This window comes from Genypterus blacodes, unplaced genomic scaffold (genome assembly GCF_046128005.1).
Source record: "Genypterus blacodes isolate CSIRO-AG114 ecotype Tasmania unplaced genomic scaffold, CSIRO-AGI_Gbla_v1 ptg000043l_1, whole genome shotgun sequence".
In the NCBI taxonomy this organism is placed as follows: domain Eukaryota; kingdom Metazoa; phylum Chordata; class Actinopteri; order Ophidiiformes; family Ophidiidae; genus Genypterus; species Genypterus blacodes.
This window is the reverse complement of record NW_027466856.1, coordinates 1,036,795-1,054,494: the sequence shown is the minus strand read 5'-3', so window position 1 is coordinate 1,054,494 and position 17,700 is coordinate 1,036,795. Positions and strand designations below refer to the sequence as shown.

The window sequence follows — 17,700 nt, the reverse complement described above, 5'->3', positions numbered from 1 at the left end:
GAAGACAAAAAGAGGGAGGGATGAAGAACTGTGGACACAAATGTGTCTCAGGTCCTCTGGAATTGTCTCTCATGCACAGAAAATCATGGACAGAAAATCACATTACAGAGGCTGAATTTAAGAGTTGTGAATGTGATCCGGATGAGCAGCAAACTTATTAAAGAGTCTATGCAAGTAAAAGGAAGGAAGATGAGACTGGATCCTGACCTGTCAGACAGATGAAGTGAACGTGATCACCACAGTCTTGATCCTGCCACAGGAACGTCATATTTGGGTTCATGGCACCGCAGGGACTGGTGAGCTGCCAAGGGGAGTTCCTTTCCTTCCAGTGGGTGAAATTCAGAAACTCACCGGACATCCAGAACCACTTGCTGTTCATCAGGCCCCTATTGAATGGAATAACGGACCAGAGCTATGAATAGGGTAGGAGTGGATGTATACAAACTAGGGCTGTCAGTTTAGAGCGTTAATTAGATTAATTAATTACAGTGCTAATTAACAAGTTTTTAAAATTATCGCAATTAATTATGAGTATCAAAGGTCGCTATTCAATGCGCGAGCATTTTAAATTTGGCCCATTGAAGGACCCGTAGGCTACTTGGCAGTGCTACGCCTCCGCCTCCGCCTAGAACAGGGCGTCCGACCAGCACAGCTTCTTACCCATCAACACCACGTTCCTCTGCCCAACCACAGCAGTGAAGGTGGGTGGAGGTGGGACCTCTTCTAGAAATGTGGACAACAGGACACCAGTCACACTCATCAGTCTTTGTTATTTACATATCCTCACTGAGGACCTTAAAGTCAGACTGCCTCTGGATGTAACATTGACATTGACAATTGACATTGACAAACCGTCCTTCCATCCCTTCACACTGAAAGGTGTGGGTCTCTCCAGATGGGATGGAGGAGATGATAGCACACCTAAAGCCAGACAATGAAACTTATTACAGGGTTACAGAGATGATCCGTCTACCGATCACATCAACCTGAACACATCTTAATACACAAAATCTTCTTCAAATATCTCTCACTGGTTCACACACACACACACGCATGCTAACACACAGACAAGGCCTTCTACTGGCAAGCTGTCAAGCTACTTTGTGTGTATTTCAGGGAGAATCAGCCCCCTGCTTAATTACTGCCATGCTAATTGAATCCCAGTGTGAGTGATGTATGGCTTAAGGACTCTCTGCGACGGAATGAAAATGAAATAGTATTAAGCAGCCAAGTAGATAATCCATTTAGGAATGTCTGGGAGAGGAGCGGGATTAGTTAATGCAGCAGCATATGGCATTAAAGTGGTTTCAAATATGAAAGGTTTTCTTTCTATTTCTTTTTCAGGTTACGTTCTCAGATCACTGACAGTCTAAACAGTAAAGTTGAATGGATTAGTCACATTCTGCACGAGATCATAAGTTTTTACTTGAGAAGGTTCTTAGTCATCCAGGTCATGGTATCCAAGGAAAGTAAATCGTAGGCAACTGGACTTGCTGGTAAAGGTTTGAAGACGTTCCACCTCTTATCTAAAAGGCTGCTTCAGCCGCCTGTGGATCTGCGGCGACTTCAGCTTGTCGTCTGGATTTCACTCTCGCCGGCCTTGATTTCCAGAGTGATCTCTTCTTTACTGCAGGCGACATATCAGACCCTCGACCAGTTACTGTCAGCTTGCCTCATCTGTTGCCGGGGCAACAACCACAGAGGAAGGCGCCGAGGGAAGCTCATTTCTGCAGGTAATCTATGAAGAAAAATCAAAAACTGCATGTGCACAACACACAGACACACACAGACACACACAGACACAGACAGAGACACACACACACACACACACACACACACACACACACACACACACACACACACACACACACACTGTTGTTCAGGCATGTTGTCAGATAGGAGTGCAGATGGGATTCAGCAGACACATCCACACGCTCAGATATGCAAAATATGTGCAAAACATTTCTTCTCCAACATCTTCCATTGCCTGCTCACTCCTCTATCGCTCTTTTCTTGCCTCTTCCTCCCTCAGCTGTTCCTTCCATCTCCTCTCTCCACTATCACCATTTTCCCTCTCTCCCTCTCTCTCTCTCTTCTTCCTATCTTCCCTCTCTTCCCATCCCTCGCTGTGTGGGTTCCCCTCACTCTGCAGGCTGCAGATGGTGCTTAATGGACGCATAACTGAGCATAACTGCCTCGTGAATAATTCCAAAGGCACAAGGTGAGCCATAGGACAGCTCCATATTTGGATATACAACAGTACACACACACACACGCGCACACGAGCACAATAGGCTTCTATCTGTCAACTGAATTTCCAGCAAACTTTTGAAGTGCTGCAAACTGCATTTGCTGTCTAAGTGAATAACACCAGGAAGCACATTGAAGTGAAATTGGCTGTAGCATTATTTATTCCACCAACGCTTTCCCATCGACATAAAAAAAAAGGTTTTACCTCCACTGAGCCATTTGAAAATCAAAATTCTTACAAAAATATCAAAGCTACTAAAAAAGGTAACTTAGTCGCTCCAGTAAGGCATGAAGTGGGTCTCCCCAGTCTACACACTGTCTCTACACACTCTACACATACACAAGCACAGGTCCCCTACACAACCACTCTGAGGCTCATGAGCTTTGATTGATTAATAAAAAGAGATACTGTGGTTATCAGAGAGGAGATGATATTTTTAAAGGTTATTCTGGTTGATATGCGTCCGTCTGCAGCAGTGTGGATGTGGCCGGACCCACAGGTTAAGGTGGATGAATAACAGTTCACTTCCCTGCTTTTTAAATAGAAGATGATAAGGGAAGAGAGGGATACAATCCAGGAGGTAACATCACAGCTGAAGTGAACTGAATGGCTTTATGAGCACATTAGAGGGGGATTAGCATATATGGCTCATCGTACATCTAGCACCTGCTGAATGTGCAAAACGTCAGGGACATTCTTTTATGAGGTACGCCGGTCTGAACCCCACAAAGCTATTATCGCTTAACAACTTCTCTTATCAACTCTGTACTGACCACAAGGGAGGTCATGGAGCTGATGAAAAGCTGAATAATAAATGCTTTGCATAGTATAACAACATAACTGATGATTAATCATGACCGTGCTGTGTCTAGTATAATGATGATGATTGAACCTCTGGCCTCTCTGTGCTCACCTCGCAGCAGCCCCCCCTGTGGCCCCCCCTGTAAAGGTCACAGTGATGAGCTCGCCAGGAGAACCAACAGGAGGTAACGTCCCAGAGGGAGGAGTCACCGTGAACTCACTGCCGCTGTCTGGAAGGAACGCTGCTGTGAACGGCTCGGGCCTCCTAGTATACAAACATCAATACTATCATGCTTCTCTGGATGGACAAGCAGTGTGGTTATGTCCGGCTCTACTTGTTTACACTACAAATAATAACAAATAGGAGAATGATGAACCATATGTTGTACGTCGTAGGTGTTAGGAACAAATGACCTGGTGGTGCTGGTCAGACGGAAGCCCGCAGCGGACGTCTTGCCCAATTTGGCAGCTTCAATATAGATGACATCATCAACCTGAGGCTCTGTGGCGATGAGAGTGACGTGGAACTTCCAAAGCGTGCTGGTCACACACCGCACTTCTATAACGGCCGAGACCCTGGATCAATATGTGCAAAAAATGATCAGAATTATTCAAAACCCCCGGCTACGTATCATAACGTGCAGCTAATCTGAAGGAATCCCATTGTATTTTTATTCCAGCGAGGATCCACTCCAGCTGATTTCACTGATTGGGACGCCTTCACACAGAGTAACTAATCAGTGAAATCAGGTGAGCTTCGTGAGGAACAATAACCCGCACCCAGCCGGCGTGCGGATGAACGCCTCTGATTACAAACTGTGTTCGTCTCATCATCCTCAAACCGAATCGTCCTCACACTTGTGTATCGTGAGAAGTGTCATTTCAGCAGCACCTATTTATCTTGAAAGCATTCCCTAAACTCGTCTTTAATATTCCCCGGCTTTCATCCTCTTGATACGCGACTCGCCACATCCCAGTAGCCACGGCGGTAAGAAGTAACACGTAGATAATGGAGGAGCCTATTAGTGCCACCACACACACACACCCACACCACCCCACCCTCATTTCCTTCGTGGAGAAGTCATTAGCTCTCTGAGGTATTGATTCTACCGGGGCATGCCTCATTAATGGACTCCACAGATGAAGGCGGGAGCTGATTAATGAATGCAATGTTTACTCGGGTGGGATTTTGTGTGCGTACAGTAGGGAGGGCGGTAAGGGAATATAGGTAAGACGCTGCTTTGTAATAACGCAGCCCGTATATTCAGAGGGTATTACAACATTTACTTCTGAAGAGTAATTACAGGAGTTGATGTTAAAAAAGGATCAAATCCCAATGCGAATTCTGGCAAAACTCTCTGTAAAGTAAGCTAGTAAACTGTCCGACATAGTGTGTGTGGCTGTATGTGGACATTATTTTTAAGGAAGGTACAGACATCTTAAGTAGCTTGTGCTCATCTGGTCCGTTCTAAATTGAACAATCTATCACTTAAGGGTTTTTAAAAACAGTGTGTGGTGTGATTTTAAGATCATTAGTGGAAATCTAAAATGACATCAATAAGGTTTTTTCGCTCACAGCAGAGCCAAAAGTCTGGTCGAAAGGGGATTTGACCTTACAAAGGCAAGTCCTGTTCAACCAGAGGTGGCTAATGAGCCGGGCCTTCCCTGTTTACCATTAAGAGAGCACAGCAACATTTAGGTACAGACATTAAGACTCAGCACATGTAGACGATAATGAATGAATGCAGAGTTTACAGACAGATGGCGAGGCAGGACGAGAGGGGTGGGGAGGGGGGGAGCGAGGGATGGAGGTAGGGAGAGGAAGACAGAGAGATAGATGAATGCAGTGTTTGCTCAAAACAGGGGGGAGGCGAATGTGTGTGTGTGTGTGTGTATTTGTGCGGTGCTCATCAGACTTGTGTGGGGGAGAGAGAGGGAGAGGCAGAGAGAGGGAGAGGGAGAGGGAGAGAGAGAGAGAGACAGAGAGAGAGAGATTGTACTTTTATGTCTTTTCTTTTTTCCCTTGTTTGCATATTTGTGTGTATTAATGCACTTCTTTTTGTGTAGTACGTGTCTAAGTTCTACGCGATTGTGTGCTCACCTGTGTGGCCTCTGGGGAGTGTAGTGCAGTCTGAGGCCGACCGTTACGTCTCTCCGGTCTCAGGGTTCCTCCTCGCCGCCTGGATGAAGACAGACACGCAGCCCTCCACCTCAGACGGCTCCTCTCCGCTGTCTGAGTGCACCTCACACAGGAAGCCTTCCATCATCACCTGGGAAACTGCCCAGAAACAATTATTAAGGAGACGACGTGACGCTGGAGTTGTTGATGTTGTGAGTAAAGTGAGACGGTTGCATCTCCCCGGTCAATAGTTGAAGAAATAAAAAAAGTTAAGACCACATACTGACGCGCACCTTGCTCTCCTTTATGGCCGTGAGTCCCTGGGAGCCTTCCAGTCAGCAGTACATCAATGTGTTTTTCCAGCTGGCAGCCGGCTTCACACTGAATCACTCCAAGTGAGTTCTCAACAGGCACCTCCATGGGAATTCCACGGAGCGGGTAAATCCAACAGATGGTTGATAATTCCTCCTCTGACCTGGCAGAAAGATTTGTGCAGTCAAGTTTTTAGATTTCTGCAATATACAGAATCGGAATCAGAATCGCTTTATTCGCCAATTAAGTTTACACTTAAGAGGAATTTGCTCTGGTCCTAGGTGCGAACGTATAACATATAAGAAAGGCAACAAGAAACAACATATAAAACAACATATTTAAACCAACATATAGGAACAGCAGCTTGGCGAATAATAAAATTAAAAACACACTAAATTAAATAAGTTAACTAAATGAATACTGATGAATAAAGTGTTAAAAAACGTGCAGGGGTTTATTGTAATAAATTAACTTAAGAATACTGTTAAATACTGTTAAATAAAAATAAATAAAATAAATAAATAAATAATAATAAATAGTAATACTAAATAAATAAATATAACAATAATAAATAAATAATAAAATAATAAACAAACATACAAACACTAATACATAATATATATAGAAAGTATGTAATCTATCCATCCTTTATGCTATTTACAGTGAGAGTCTATGCTGGAACCTGTTTGGATATACATACTGTATACACACACACACCTTAAGTTGTTTGTACTGTAGGTGCTGTTGTTCTCCAGGTGGCTGAGGGGCTTCATAGCGATGCAGAGCCAGGCCTGCTGCGGCTCCATAGAATGAGGGGAAAACCGCACAGGCACATCCACACTGGCACCCGCATTAATGTGCAAACCTAAAAGCGAAAGACGGAGAGAGCGGGCACACAGTCGCATACATTTATCATTTCTGAAAGCTCATCCTGGAAAAGCAGGGTCGTAAAAATGCGTTGCAGTACTTCAAGTCTCAAGTCTCAACTCAGACTGGAGGCTGAGTTCCAGTAACCTAAAGGAGACGGTTGAGAATGTTCTGCATATATATGAACGCCAGAAACTAAACTTTTGTGAAATCCTCCCTGTGAAGTAAAGTGGGGGTTGTGTTGTTTGGGGCACTTACACTTATTACTGATTACACGTATGTAGAAGGAGGCAAAGACACGGTATGTGGCAAATTCTCACCTTCAGTATACGTCATAGGGATGAAGAAGAACTGTTTGTCCCTGGTGGCTCGGTGGCACCGCGGGTTCCCACTCAGGTCCTCATCTGAGACACAAGTAGAAAAATCAGTGTGTGACATGCGTGAGACAGGAGCGAAGGGGTGACACAGTGTGCACGTCTGAGCAGGACTGAAGGAGTCTGAGACATTACATTAGATTACGATCATTTTGGCAGACGCTTTTATCCAAAGCGACTTACATTACATTACCACCCTTCGCAGAGGGGGGAGCAATTGAGGGTTCGGTGCCTTGCTCAGGGGCACCTCGGCAGGGACTCGAACTGGCAACCCTCTGGTTCCCAAGCGGAAGCTCTACCCACTGAGCTACTGCCTTTACCCTGTAAGACCTGTAAGCGTGATGCTGAGCGCAGCTGGGAGAGCGGTGGGGTTCGTGAAGGGAACGGCGATGGATGCGTGGGAGCCAATCACAGAGGAGATGCTCACTGGATCGTCCATCTCTGGATTGAGGCCGACCCCACTCAAGCTGCAACACCATTCCTGTAACTTGAGGAAGGCAGATTTGAGAGAAAGTATGTAAGTTGTACATTTGTTTACATCAAGACCCAACACTTAACTTTGAATTAAATGTGAAATTTGACGAAATGATAAAGCTTTACTGCTGTCAAAATCAAAATCAAATGCAATGTATTTATTAATATTTATAATTTTTATTTTTATTAATGACCAGGATATAAAGAAATACAGCAGAAAACACAAGAGTACAGCAAAAGATGAATAATAATAACAATAACTCCATGTGCACTTATATGTGTGTATGTGCAGGTGTGTGTATGCTTGTGCCTTTACATACCTGGGGGCAGGAGAAAGTGATCAGTGCTGTGTGCTCCCCCTCTCCAAGCGATGAAGGAGTGAAACGGACAACAAGCAGTGTTGAGGAGTGGGGCTCTACAATAAACTGGTACACACACACACACACGTACACACACACGTACACACACACACACACACACACACACACACACACACACACACACACACACACACACACACACACACACACACACACACACACACACACACACACACACACAGGAAATATGTTGCAAAGGGATGTAAAAGAGGTACAAACACACCAATGCTCAGAGACAAATCTCCTCCATCATGCTCACGGCTTTCCATTGGAATATGCGACGTGTGAAGTGTTTCACCTCTGACAATAACTTCCACACACTTACGAGAATTCCTGAATCCATCTCCAGCGTGTAGTTTCTTGGATTACTGTTGATTACAGTGAGCGTGAGAGTCTCTGCTAGTGGGTTAACCAGAGGAATGGTCTGTTTGATCCATCTGACATGCACACAAACACACAATTACACAACATAATTACACAATTTTGATCCCCAGAAGCAGTCGACTTGTGTTCACGTTTGTACATCTACTCACTTTCCTAGCTGACATTGGGTCTGTGGCAGCGTCATGAATGGAGGAGGAGTGGCATAAAGCTCCAACTGGTACCAGAACTCCCCTACAAGCTCTGACTGGAAAACCACACTGACAGAAAACACACACATATACTCACACACACTTTAAATCGTTTTGTGCAACTATAGCTTCCTGACACTGTCCCAAAATTGACACATATAGTTCTTGGGTCAACTGGTTGTGTCTCTTTTCAAGCTTGAAGACAGGAAAGCTGTTTCTAGAAGACTCTCCTCCCCAGGCGTATTCAGTGACTCTTACCTGCCTTTGCTCTTTCCTATTTTGCCAGGGGAGAACGTGGCCTTATAGGTCTCAGTCCCCCGTGGGGGAACTGAGACCTGTTTGGCCCCAGTCAGATCATCTCCATCCAGGTCCACCTCCACCATCAGCAGCTTCACATGCGGGTTGTTGACGGGGATCTCTATGGCGAGTGAGCTCTAGGAATACAAAAACATTTCTAAGGTAATGGCTTGTTTTTCTTGTGATGTTATGCTGGTCTTTTGATCCAAGGAGAGGCTTTGCTGTAATAATAGATGCTGCCTGCCAACAACCACCACCAGCAGCATGTTAAGAATGTGATATTGTTCCCGAGTCTTAATTTATTCCTTTTCTTGTTCTCCCTCTGTGCAGATCACATCTTCAGAACATCGCCCCTTAAGCCGATATGGATTCAGAGTTTGCTTGCTAATAAGGGGGCTCGGTCCAGGGCCTCTCATCTTTAACCTCTGAATCTACGCTGTGCATGGATATGAGAGGCTTATACCCTGTCATGTTATAGTGAAACTATTTCCGTGTAAATTCCAACTCTAAAATAGCCTGAAGAGCTGGTTAGGCTCTGAATTGTAACCGAATATGTGACTTTGAAACATTAACTGTGTCTGCTGAGCTCACCTGAACAGCACAGTGTACATCTATGACTCTGATGGGTGCTGCTGGTTCACAGATGATGTCTAAGGAGGAACACACCAATTACATCTCCTGCTGGACATGTGTAGATATAAAATACATGCACACTTCCAGTATCCACAGAATTATATATGATCATATGCGCTGTCTACAATTCTGTGCCTACCTTTGTCCTTCACACACTGTTGCCCGTTATCAGTTGCTACAAATGACACAAAGCCTGCGATAAAATGTTCAGAGGGTGTTTTGAATACATTTGAAGAGTACGAAAGCAAATTAGAAGGTTGTCTGGCAACGTTGGAACAAACAATGTAGCACTACATCAGTGGTTGAGAACGTTTGAAACAGAACACCGAACTTCTCTCCCTTAAAAGGCTCAGGTTGAGGATTTAATTAGAGTATTTTTGTGTTTTGACATGGTGACTTGTGAGCCTTTCATCACTTGACCAGCCGCACTTTACAGAGGTTTCATTTTGAGAGCAGTCAGCCGGAGAAACAAACAGTCATCATTTATAAGAACACAATTTGTCAGTTTCATGCTTGGCTCCTGGCTGCATTGATTCCCTAGAGAGAGACTCAATATTCTCTCAGTTTCTTTAATACCACAAAAGACACTTGAATGCTTTTAGAAAATTGTTTGGCAGGAATCAATACTCTATCAATTAAAAAGTCGCTTTATATACCTGTACTTTGGTTTCATTACTACAGTGTGTTGGAGTTGCAGCTTCCTATGTCTCCTGAATACATTCCTGTATGTTGCAATGTTGTATTTATGGCAGCCGTTTGTGAAATCAATACATGGCATTGACCGTTAGTCACTTATGTATCATTATAATGCATTTGTATTTTATAATGCCTGCCATCCAAGAAAAGTCTAGAAAATCAAGGTCCCCCACCAAGACAGATACACAGTTCAACACCTCACCTGAGTGTTCCCCTCGTCTCCATGGTGATATGGCCAGGGTGTATGGAGTGCAGTGACTGGGCTCAATCTCCAGGGACGGAGCACCGCTCACAACAGACAGGTCAGTCACTGCCTGTAGAGTTTATTAAACATGAAGCATTCTGCAGTGAGTAAGGCTGTCTGCAGAAGTCTTCAAGCAATTAAAAATGATCTATATTCTTATTTTGAAGGTGCATGGTAATTTTTCTTCCAATTAACTCAACCTAATTGGCCCAAGTGCCCCTGAGCAATTACTGTCTTTTCCCTTAAAACACACATTTTACTCTTTCATCAGTTGCAAATGGGTTTAATTTGCATTCCGGGAGGCTTTAAAACAAATCAAAAGTCTCATAGCTGTGGACACGCACGCACACACACACACACACACACACACACACACACAATGGGTAAAGTCCGTGTAAATACTTAAAGTGGTCATTTGCAAGCTTGCTTTTGTGTTTGTGTACCTGTAGGGTTCGGTTGTCATGGCTGCAGTTGGGGACATCAAGCTGCCTGCTTGTGCGCTGGGCGACGGGACAGCGTATCACCACATGGTCCACTGGCAGGGGGCGCTCTCCCGCTGCGCTCAGGGTGAACCACTGCTTTGCAACATCAACGGCATTTTGTAAACACAGCTTTCCCTGAGGAAGTTTATAGAAGTTTAGTCCACAGTTCACTTTACCCTTTCATTCGTCCATGTCGTAATAATTTGTCCAATACAACCGCTGGGTGTCCGTCTGTCGTTTCTCCAACATATCCCAGGCGATTCTTCCTCACTTGCATTGGTGGTTCAGTGGTAGAATTCTCGCCTGCCACGCGGGAGGCCCGGGTTCGATTCCCGGCCAATGCATCATAAACTTTTTCTCCACAGTGAAGTCGGCAAAAGTTTGGAAAATCAAACCACAACCAAAATAAAATAGTAGTATTAGTCCGATTGTTTTCCCTTACACGTCCTGATGGGACCGCAAGCTCAGTCATTTGCCAGATGGTTCCCTTCAGCAGAAAAAAACCCCTGAGCAAGGTTAGCGTTACGGTTCTATCCAGCCTGGGTTGGGTGAGAAATGCGGTATACCGTATTTGAGGAGGTCGGGCCTGTATACTTTATATATCCATCCTACACCCTGGCAACTCCGTGAATGCATTGGTGGTTCAGTGGTAGAATTCTCGCCTGCCACGCGGGAGGCCCGGGTTCGATTCCCGGCCAATGCACACTTACTTTTTCCATTTTGATGCCACAATGCCGTCTACTCGGATCTGCCTTATATAAAAACACTACCACTAATCCATACTATGAAACATTCTGTTAAAACACAAATAAAAAAAAAAAGGTATTTCAAAGAAGGAGGCTCAGCTGCAGTGAAGCATATCCTGCTGCTCTGCATAGAAAAGCCCAGGCTTCTTGAAAAGCATTTCACTTCTTAGAAAGGCACTGGAAGCAGCTGCTGACCATAAGTCCTCTTAAATGTCCTGATATCAACAGGACAGCCACATAGCGCAGACAATGCACTGCTGCTTGAGGCATCAAGATAAGTGGTTATACCCGAGTGGACTGTTCCCTGGGGGAGAGCATGGAGGAGGCTAATGAAAAGAGCTAAAGCAGTTGGCGGCAGAGCCCTGCAGGCAGACGGCTGTCACAGGGGGATTGTTGAAAAAGTATTACTTATATTGAATGATACTGACTAACTCCAGGGCTGTACACTACAATTTTCCAATATCCCAGTCTAACACAAAGTGCATCAAGACAGAAAGCAAAGAAGCAAGTGAGAAAAAACAAAAACAGACGTAAAGAAAGCACAGCAAAGCAAAGCAAACATTACCATGACAGTGCCCTGCACAGAAGGATGAAAGGTGAGAGGGTAGCAGACCCTCATTCCTGCTGGGACATTCAGAGCTTTGGGGCCATTGAATCCTTCCCCACAGACTTCAGCTTGCAGAGTCCAGTCTTGGTCAGTCTTGTTATGCCGTGAGACACAAACACAATTTGTGTCTTTTGTAGTTTATTACATCAGAAGGAACTCTCTAATGTTGAATATAATACAAGGTGTCAAGCATTAATATTTAAAATAAGAGTTATTAATAAACATGAATAAAATGAGACGTTGCTGTCCGTTACCAGCGGTACGTCCTGAGTGACAGAACGATGAGCTGGAGACCTGAAGTCCAAGTGAGTGAGTCCTTCCTGTGGCCACAAGTAAAAAGATGTTGGTACAAGAAGTGCTGCTCTTCAATACTGTATCCTTGAAACACAAGTGTGATAAATACTAACTCAGGTCATGCATATTCTGTCATATAAACACATTCATGCATTAAATTATTAAATCTAATTGTACCTGTGTTCAGGCGTTTTTGCTTAGCGCCTAAGTGTTTTTGCTTAGCGTCTAAGACAAAGGAATGAGGGGAAAAAACACGTTAATAAAAACAAGAGGACTATTCTGAGTAGAAAGGTAATATTTTATTTATATTTCGCTTGGACAGATTGAAAAATACAAAGTGTATATCCTGATACTGTTTCTGTTTGCAGTTCCGGGGTTGGATTGCCCCTGGGTCCTTACCAGGCAAGGTAGGTAGAGGTGTGTTTACTCTGTTTATTTCCTGTCTCACCCCAGGGATGAGGCCACATCATTAATATTATTTTCTGAATAGGTTATATTCAGAGGGTGTCTATATGCAGTAAGGCTGGTTTTACCCATGCAGCTCAACAACGTGACTGTGAAAAAGCTCAACATGTAAAGCACACCTGTATATAACAAATAAGTTTAATCAAAGTCTCATCCTTTCAGAAATGCTGCTGGTGGTCCAAAATGATGAATTGATTCTCCACCACTCTGCATCTACTGTACCTGTGAAGTAACCAGTGCTTCCAGCAGGTAGACTCTGGTGTCACACCAGGAATTCATGATCACCTGACATTTAAATTGCCCCACTGACTTTGACACGAAGCGTAATGGAATATCCACAGCCTGGCAGTCTGTTAAAGAGAGAAACAAGAGGCAGAGGGGAGGTGTAAAGTCTGGACATTAATTAACATATTGAAATGAGACCTGTAATGAATATTTAGCTTCCGATGCCAAGTGGAAACAGCAAACAGATCAAGGTGTCAACGGACGAGAGGTGAGTTAATACATTTTCATCTATTCTCCCTTTCACGCCTGCATTTTAATCAGGAAGTGAAAGGGAGTCAAGTGTGTGTGTGTACGCAAGCATGAAGTGCAATGCAAGACAAGCTAATGCAGCAATTGTCTTCCTCAGACCTTCATAACATTCCCAGACAGACTTATGCTCAAATGTTAATGGAATCTTTCAGGTTTACCTGCAGGTTTAAGCTGGGGTATATTGGTGTTGTCTGCTATGGGGATTTTAACTTTTTTGGGTAAAGTGAAGTGTTCAGGCATAGAGACCTCCACACTGTACGCAATCCCTTCCCTGTAGCTGACACCTCTCATCAGCTTGATCTAGCAGGAGGCAAGAGAACAAGAGACAGAGAGTGTAAATGATGGATGACAGAGGGACATTTACATTAACACAACTTACCTACTGCAATACTAATTTAAGTATTTTCCCCTGATGGTTGATAGCTGGTGGATGCAGCTGAATCATACATCTGACTTTCCAGTACACGCTTGTTTATGTGTGTACCTGTGCTTTGGTGAGTTGCCGTGCTGCAGTTGATGCCCTAACGCTGCTGCCGTGCAGAGTTTGTGTCAGCGTTCGTCTCTCACGCTCATCATCACTCATGGTGTGTTCGCCCCAGACAGCCAGAGCTTGCTCACGCGCCGTGTGGACCAGGGGTACACGCAACACCTCTGTACACACCTGCCCCACTTTGCAGCGGAGGCTTAGCACTGACTCACAAACACCAGAGTCTGTTGGTGGTGAAAACGCTTTGATCAATTAGTTGCTTCCTAATTCAAAATCATTGTGAGTCAAGTTACCTACCTGAAGTACTCAGTAATGGCACAATGTTTGGGCTTGGCCTGGCTGTTAAAGGGGAAGGAAGAGGCAGTTCTCCTGTGCCCTTCAAAATGTAAACCATGTCTCCCACCTAGACACACACACAAGATTATTATCTTACTGGAGACAATAGTCAAGTAACGTCAACAACGTCTCAAAGGGTTTCACAGGCCCGCAACTACAGACTGCGTGAGCCAGGAAGACAAGGACAAACTCAACATACTGTATAAGAGACAGAGACAGAGATAGAGATAGAGATAGAGATAGAGATAGAGGCAAAGGCAAAGGCAGAGACAGAAACAGAGATAGATAGAGATAGAGGCAGAGGTAGAGAGACGGAGACAAAGGTAGAGAGACAGAGATAGAGATAGAGAGACAGAGACAGAGGTAGAGAGACAGGGGCAGAGGTAGAGGTAGAGAGACAGAGGTAGAGAGACAGAGACAGAGACAGAGGCAAAGGCAAAGACAAAGACAAAAACAGAGGTAGAGACAGAAGTAGAGAGACGGAGACAAGAGATAGAGATAGAGATAGGGATAGGGATAGAGACAGAGACAGAAGACAGAAGACAGAAGACAGTCTAGTCCATGAAGTGATGTTCAACCCAGACCTGCACAGCACAGGGACACACACCTGTGGGCAGACCAGCAGAATAGAGCAGTACTTGGTGCCCTGATGAAAGGGCAGGTAGCGGATATTCAGAGTGCTTGCTTGGCCTGGTTGCAGACAAATACTTTTCACCACACTGCAGAATTCACAGGCTTCTCCATCTGGATACAAACACACACACACACACACACACACACACACACACACACAAAAAGCTGACATGACAGTCTTTGATGAACAAGCATAGATGAACACTAATTAAAATCCCCTTATACGTGTGTGTGTGTGTGTGTGTGCGCGCGCCTGTACTCACCGAGATCTGAGGACTTCCCTTCTATCTTCTCCCTACTTGTTGAAGTTGTTGGAGAACTGAAGGAGCAAGAAGGCACGATAAATCTTCATCATTCCTACATGTATAGGTACAGTATGTCAGACTGATCCATGTGAACCAGAGATAACCTCGGCACCGTTACAGTCATGTGCAACGCCTGATTAGGGGAAGGAGCAAGTGTGTTTGACTTTGAAGCTCTGTAATGCAGAGAGAGGGGCATACTAATAAGCTACTCTGAATGATGACGAGCACTTCATACTGTAGAGAGCAGCGTTGTATTTTAGATCCACTTTCTGAGGTGGAGACTTGCTGGAGGGACATCTCGTCTTTTTTGATTTCGTTACCGGAAAGGTTCTTTTTTCTAGTGTAAGCTCAAGGGCCTACAAGCGTACTGTTTATAGAATGTTTTTCTCGTATGTGGCTATATATACCACTGAGTGTGTGCTTGTTAGCTGTGCTGTGAAAAGTGCACAAGTTACTTGGTTTCGGCGCTCTGTTGAAGGAGGCCGTCTTTTTCCTTTTCAAGCCCCAAGGGGTTGAATTTTGATTCCACCAGGACCACTCTACAAACACACACACACACACACACACACATACACAAATGAAACCACACGAGGTAAAAAAAATATCCTGATGACTCACACGCATCTGCACATTGATGTAAACACCTACAGGAACTTGGCTTCTTTGTTGAACCGGTTAGTTATTGGCAGCGGGATCATTTTCAGCTGATAGCACGGAGACTTGCACTTGAAAGCTTTCTGAGGAGAGACAGGGGGAAGCATCTGTCATCGAGCTGTCACCAACCTACAGCTGCAGCAAGCCATTTTTTTATAACAGCCTTCAGGAAGACAGTGTACTCCAAAGTAGGTGTGATATGTATTAGGCACAGCATGCTAGTGAAATGCATCTCAGTGAGACAGCCAGAAAGCTAGGAAGCTCTGAAGCAAATGAAAGTTAGCAACCAAATCATTGAGTGAGGTTTTTAGCTCGCTGGTGTGTCAGACAAGGTACCGACAGGATGTGTGTTACCAGACCTGCATGACAGCCAACCGATCAAAAAGCTACTAAGGCGGTCATTAAGGAAATTATAAATTCAGCTATTGTGGAGAATAAGACCACTTTGTAGGTAATGGGCCAACAATTTGATCAACTGGCAAGACAATGAACCAGTAGGACACCAAGTGCACTCACTAGGGGGGTGATGTGATCGATCTGGGTCTTCAAATTGAAGGTGAGAGTGCTGGCGGGCTGTCCAAAAGCAGAGTTGGAGGTGAGCAGAAGGACCGCTTCCACGGGCTGCAAGAAGGAGCAGCTGTACTCCACTATCAGCCCAGAGCTCGACCTGAAATATTCAACATCACCATCAAAGCATTGTCCTCTGCTATTTTAGACCAGCTGGAGACACGATACTGGATATTTTAGGTATTGTCAACCTGCTTTACTGGGTCAAACACTACATTTGCACACCATCACATGCAGCTTCCTGTTTTTACATGATGACAGTGATGAATAAGTCGTCCCTGGCAGGTATTCAATAGTATGATTAGAGGAGTGGGTCATTTCATTTAATCTCATTTGTCCTCTATGTTCACGCACTTGTTTGGGATTAATGCATTGAGTGAGTGAGACGTACTCTGGAGGAATGGTGATGGCAGATCCATCTGGGAATGAGAAGAGATGGGCGTCTTCTCCCAACAGGGTGGCCTGGTACCGCAGAGGCTTAGAGCATGGGCTCGTCAGACGCACCTGCACCACACACAGACACACAGACACACAGAAACACACACACACAGGCTTATAGTGGCTTAACCTGACTATTAGTATCATTATTTCAACGTATATTTGCCTGTATCTAAACCTGTTAGTGCGATTGTGGGAGTGCCTATAATCCTGTTAATGTATGTGTGTGTGGCAGTAATCCTGTTAATGCACAGTAATGTACCTGGTGTTTTTGTGTGGCACCATCGCCTGTATGAGGTAAGGGTTATTTTTCAAAGCTGTTTGCAGTCTAACAGAAGCTTGTGCACAGTGTAATATAAGTAAGGTGCCATGTAAGACCAGACTGTGTCTCATGTGTGTGTGTGTGTGTGTTACCTCCTTGCTGAGGGTGCTGTGCAGTCCTCCTGACAAAGTGATGGTCTGCAGTGGGCGGTACTGAGGGAGCCTCTCATATAGGTGAACACACAGCATTAACATCTGCACTGCATTAGGATCTGACAAGTCTGTGGGCTGCACAGAAAACACAGGAATATGGAGAGAAAATGAAGATGAATTTCAGTGTTTCCTCATTAATGCTACCTGTATATCTAGGGTATAACTACTACCATTATCTATCTATATAGGATGTCGTTTTTAAGATGTGTGTGATGGTGATGCGGGACTTAATCACAGCTCCTGTCGTGCTACCTGGACATCTATGTTGAGAGAAAGTGTGGTTAAAGCCTGAGCCACTATGATGTTGTTGTGGAGTTTCTGCTCCAGGTTGGCCGCCCTGCTGTACATCCTCCTGAAGTGGCTGCAGATCTAATAAGGGACAAAAAGGCCATAAGAAGGATTAAAGGAGAGGATTATAAGAAGTACAATAGGCTTCTCCTTATCTCATACATATTTTAGTTTGATGATCTCTAATAGCCCGTTAAGACACACACACACACACACACACACACACACACACACACACACACACACACACACACACACACACACACACACACACACACACACACACACACACACACACACACACACACACACACACACACACACACACACACACACACACACACACACACACACACACACACACACACAC

The 17,700-nt window shown here is 44.5% G+C and overlaps 1 protein-coding gene and 2 non-coding genes across 3 annotated transcripts in view; 2 read left to right on the top strand and 1 right to left on the bottom strand.

Moving 5' to 3' along the window:
- Window positions 1-656: 656 nt before the first annotated feature.
- Window positions 657-17,700, bottom strand: part of LOC142999316 (cilia and flagella-associated protein 47-like) — a 29,846-nt gene continuing 12,802 nt past the window's right edge. Inside the window, 32 exon segments of the mRNA XM_076148809.1 lie at window positions 657-723; window positions 853-921; window positions 3,165-3,317; window positions 3,467-3,628; window positions 5,154-5,203; window positions 5,206-5,330; window positions 5,465-5,646; window positions 6,201-6,348; window positions 6,671-6,754; window positions 7,055-7,211; window positions 7,519-7,623; window positions 7,904-8,015; window positions 8,112-8,219; window positions 8,409-8,584; window positions 9,039-9,109; window positions 9,220-9,273; window positions 9,979-10,090; window positions 10,464-10,637; window positions 11,814-11,958; window positions 12,111-12,175; window positions 12,837-12,964; window positions 13,307-13,448; window positions 13,633-13,859; window positions 13,933-14,038; window positions 14,579-14,715; window positions 14,868-14,923; window positions 15,356-15,448; window positions 15,558-15,642; window positions 16,076-16,230; window positions 16,522-16,634; window positions 16,983-17,117; window positions 17,295-17,411. Of these exon segments, the coding sequence (XP_076004924.1) occupies window positions 657-723; window positions 853-921; window positions 3,165-3,317; window positions 3,467-3,628; window positions 5,154-5,203; window positions 5,206-5,330; window positions 5,465-5,646; window positions 6,201-6,348; window positions 6,671-6,754; window positions 7,055-7,211; window positions 7,519-7,623; window positions 7,904-8,015; window positions 8,112-8,219; window positions 8,409-8,584; window positions 9,039-9,109; window positions 9,220-9,273; window positions 9,979-10,090; window positions 10,464-10,637; window positions 11,814-11,958; window positions 12,111-12,175; window positions 12,837-12,964; window positions 13,307-13,448; window positions 13,633-13,859; window positions 13,933-14,038; window positions 14,579-14,715; window positions 14,868-14,923; window positions 15,356-15,448; window positions 15,558-15,642; window positions 16,076-16,230; window positions 16,522-16,634; window positions 16,983-17,117; window positions 17,295-17,411 (3,813 nt within the window).
- Window positions 10,776-10,846, top strand: trnag-gcc (transfer RNA glycine (anticodon GCC)). The gene has a single exon. It is a non-coding gene; the product is annotated as a tRNA-Gly (tRNA).
- On the top strand, window positions 11,135-11,205 carry trnag-gcc (transfer RNA glycine (anticodon GCC)). Its single transcript has one exon. It is a non-coding gene; the product is annotated as a tRNA-Gly (tRNA).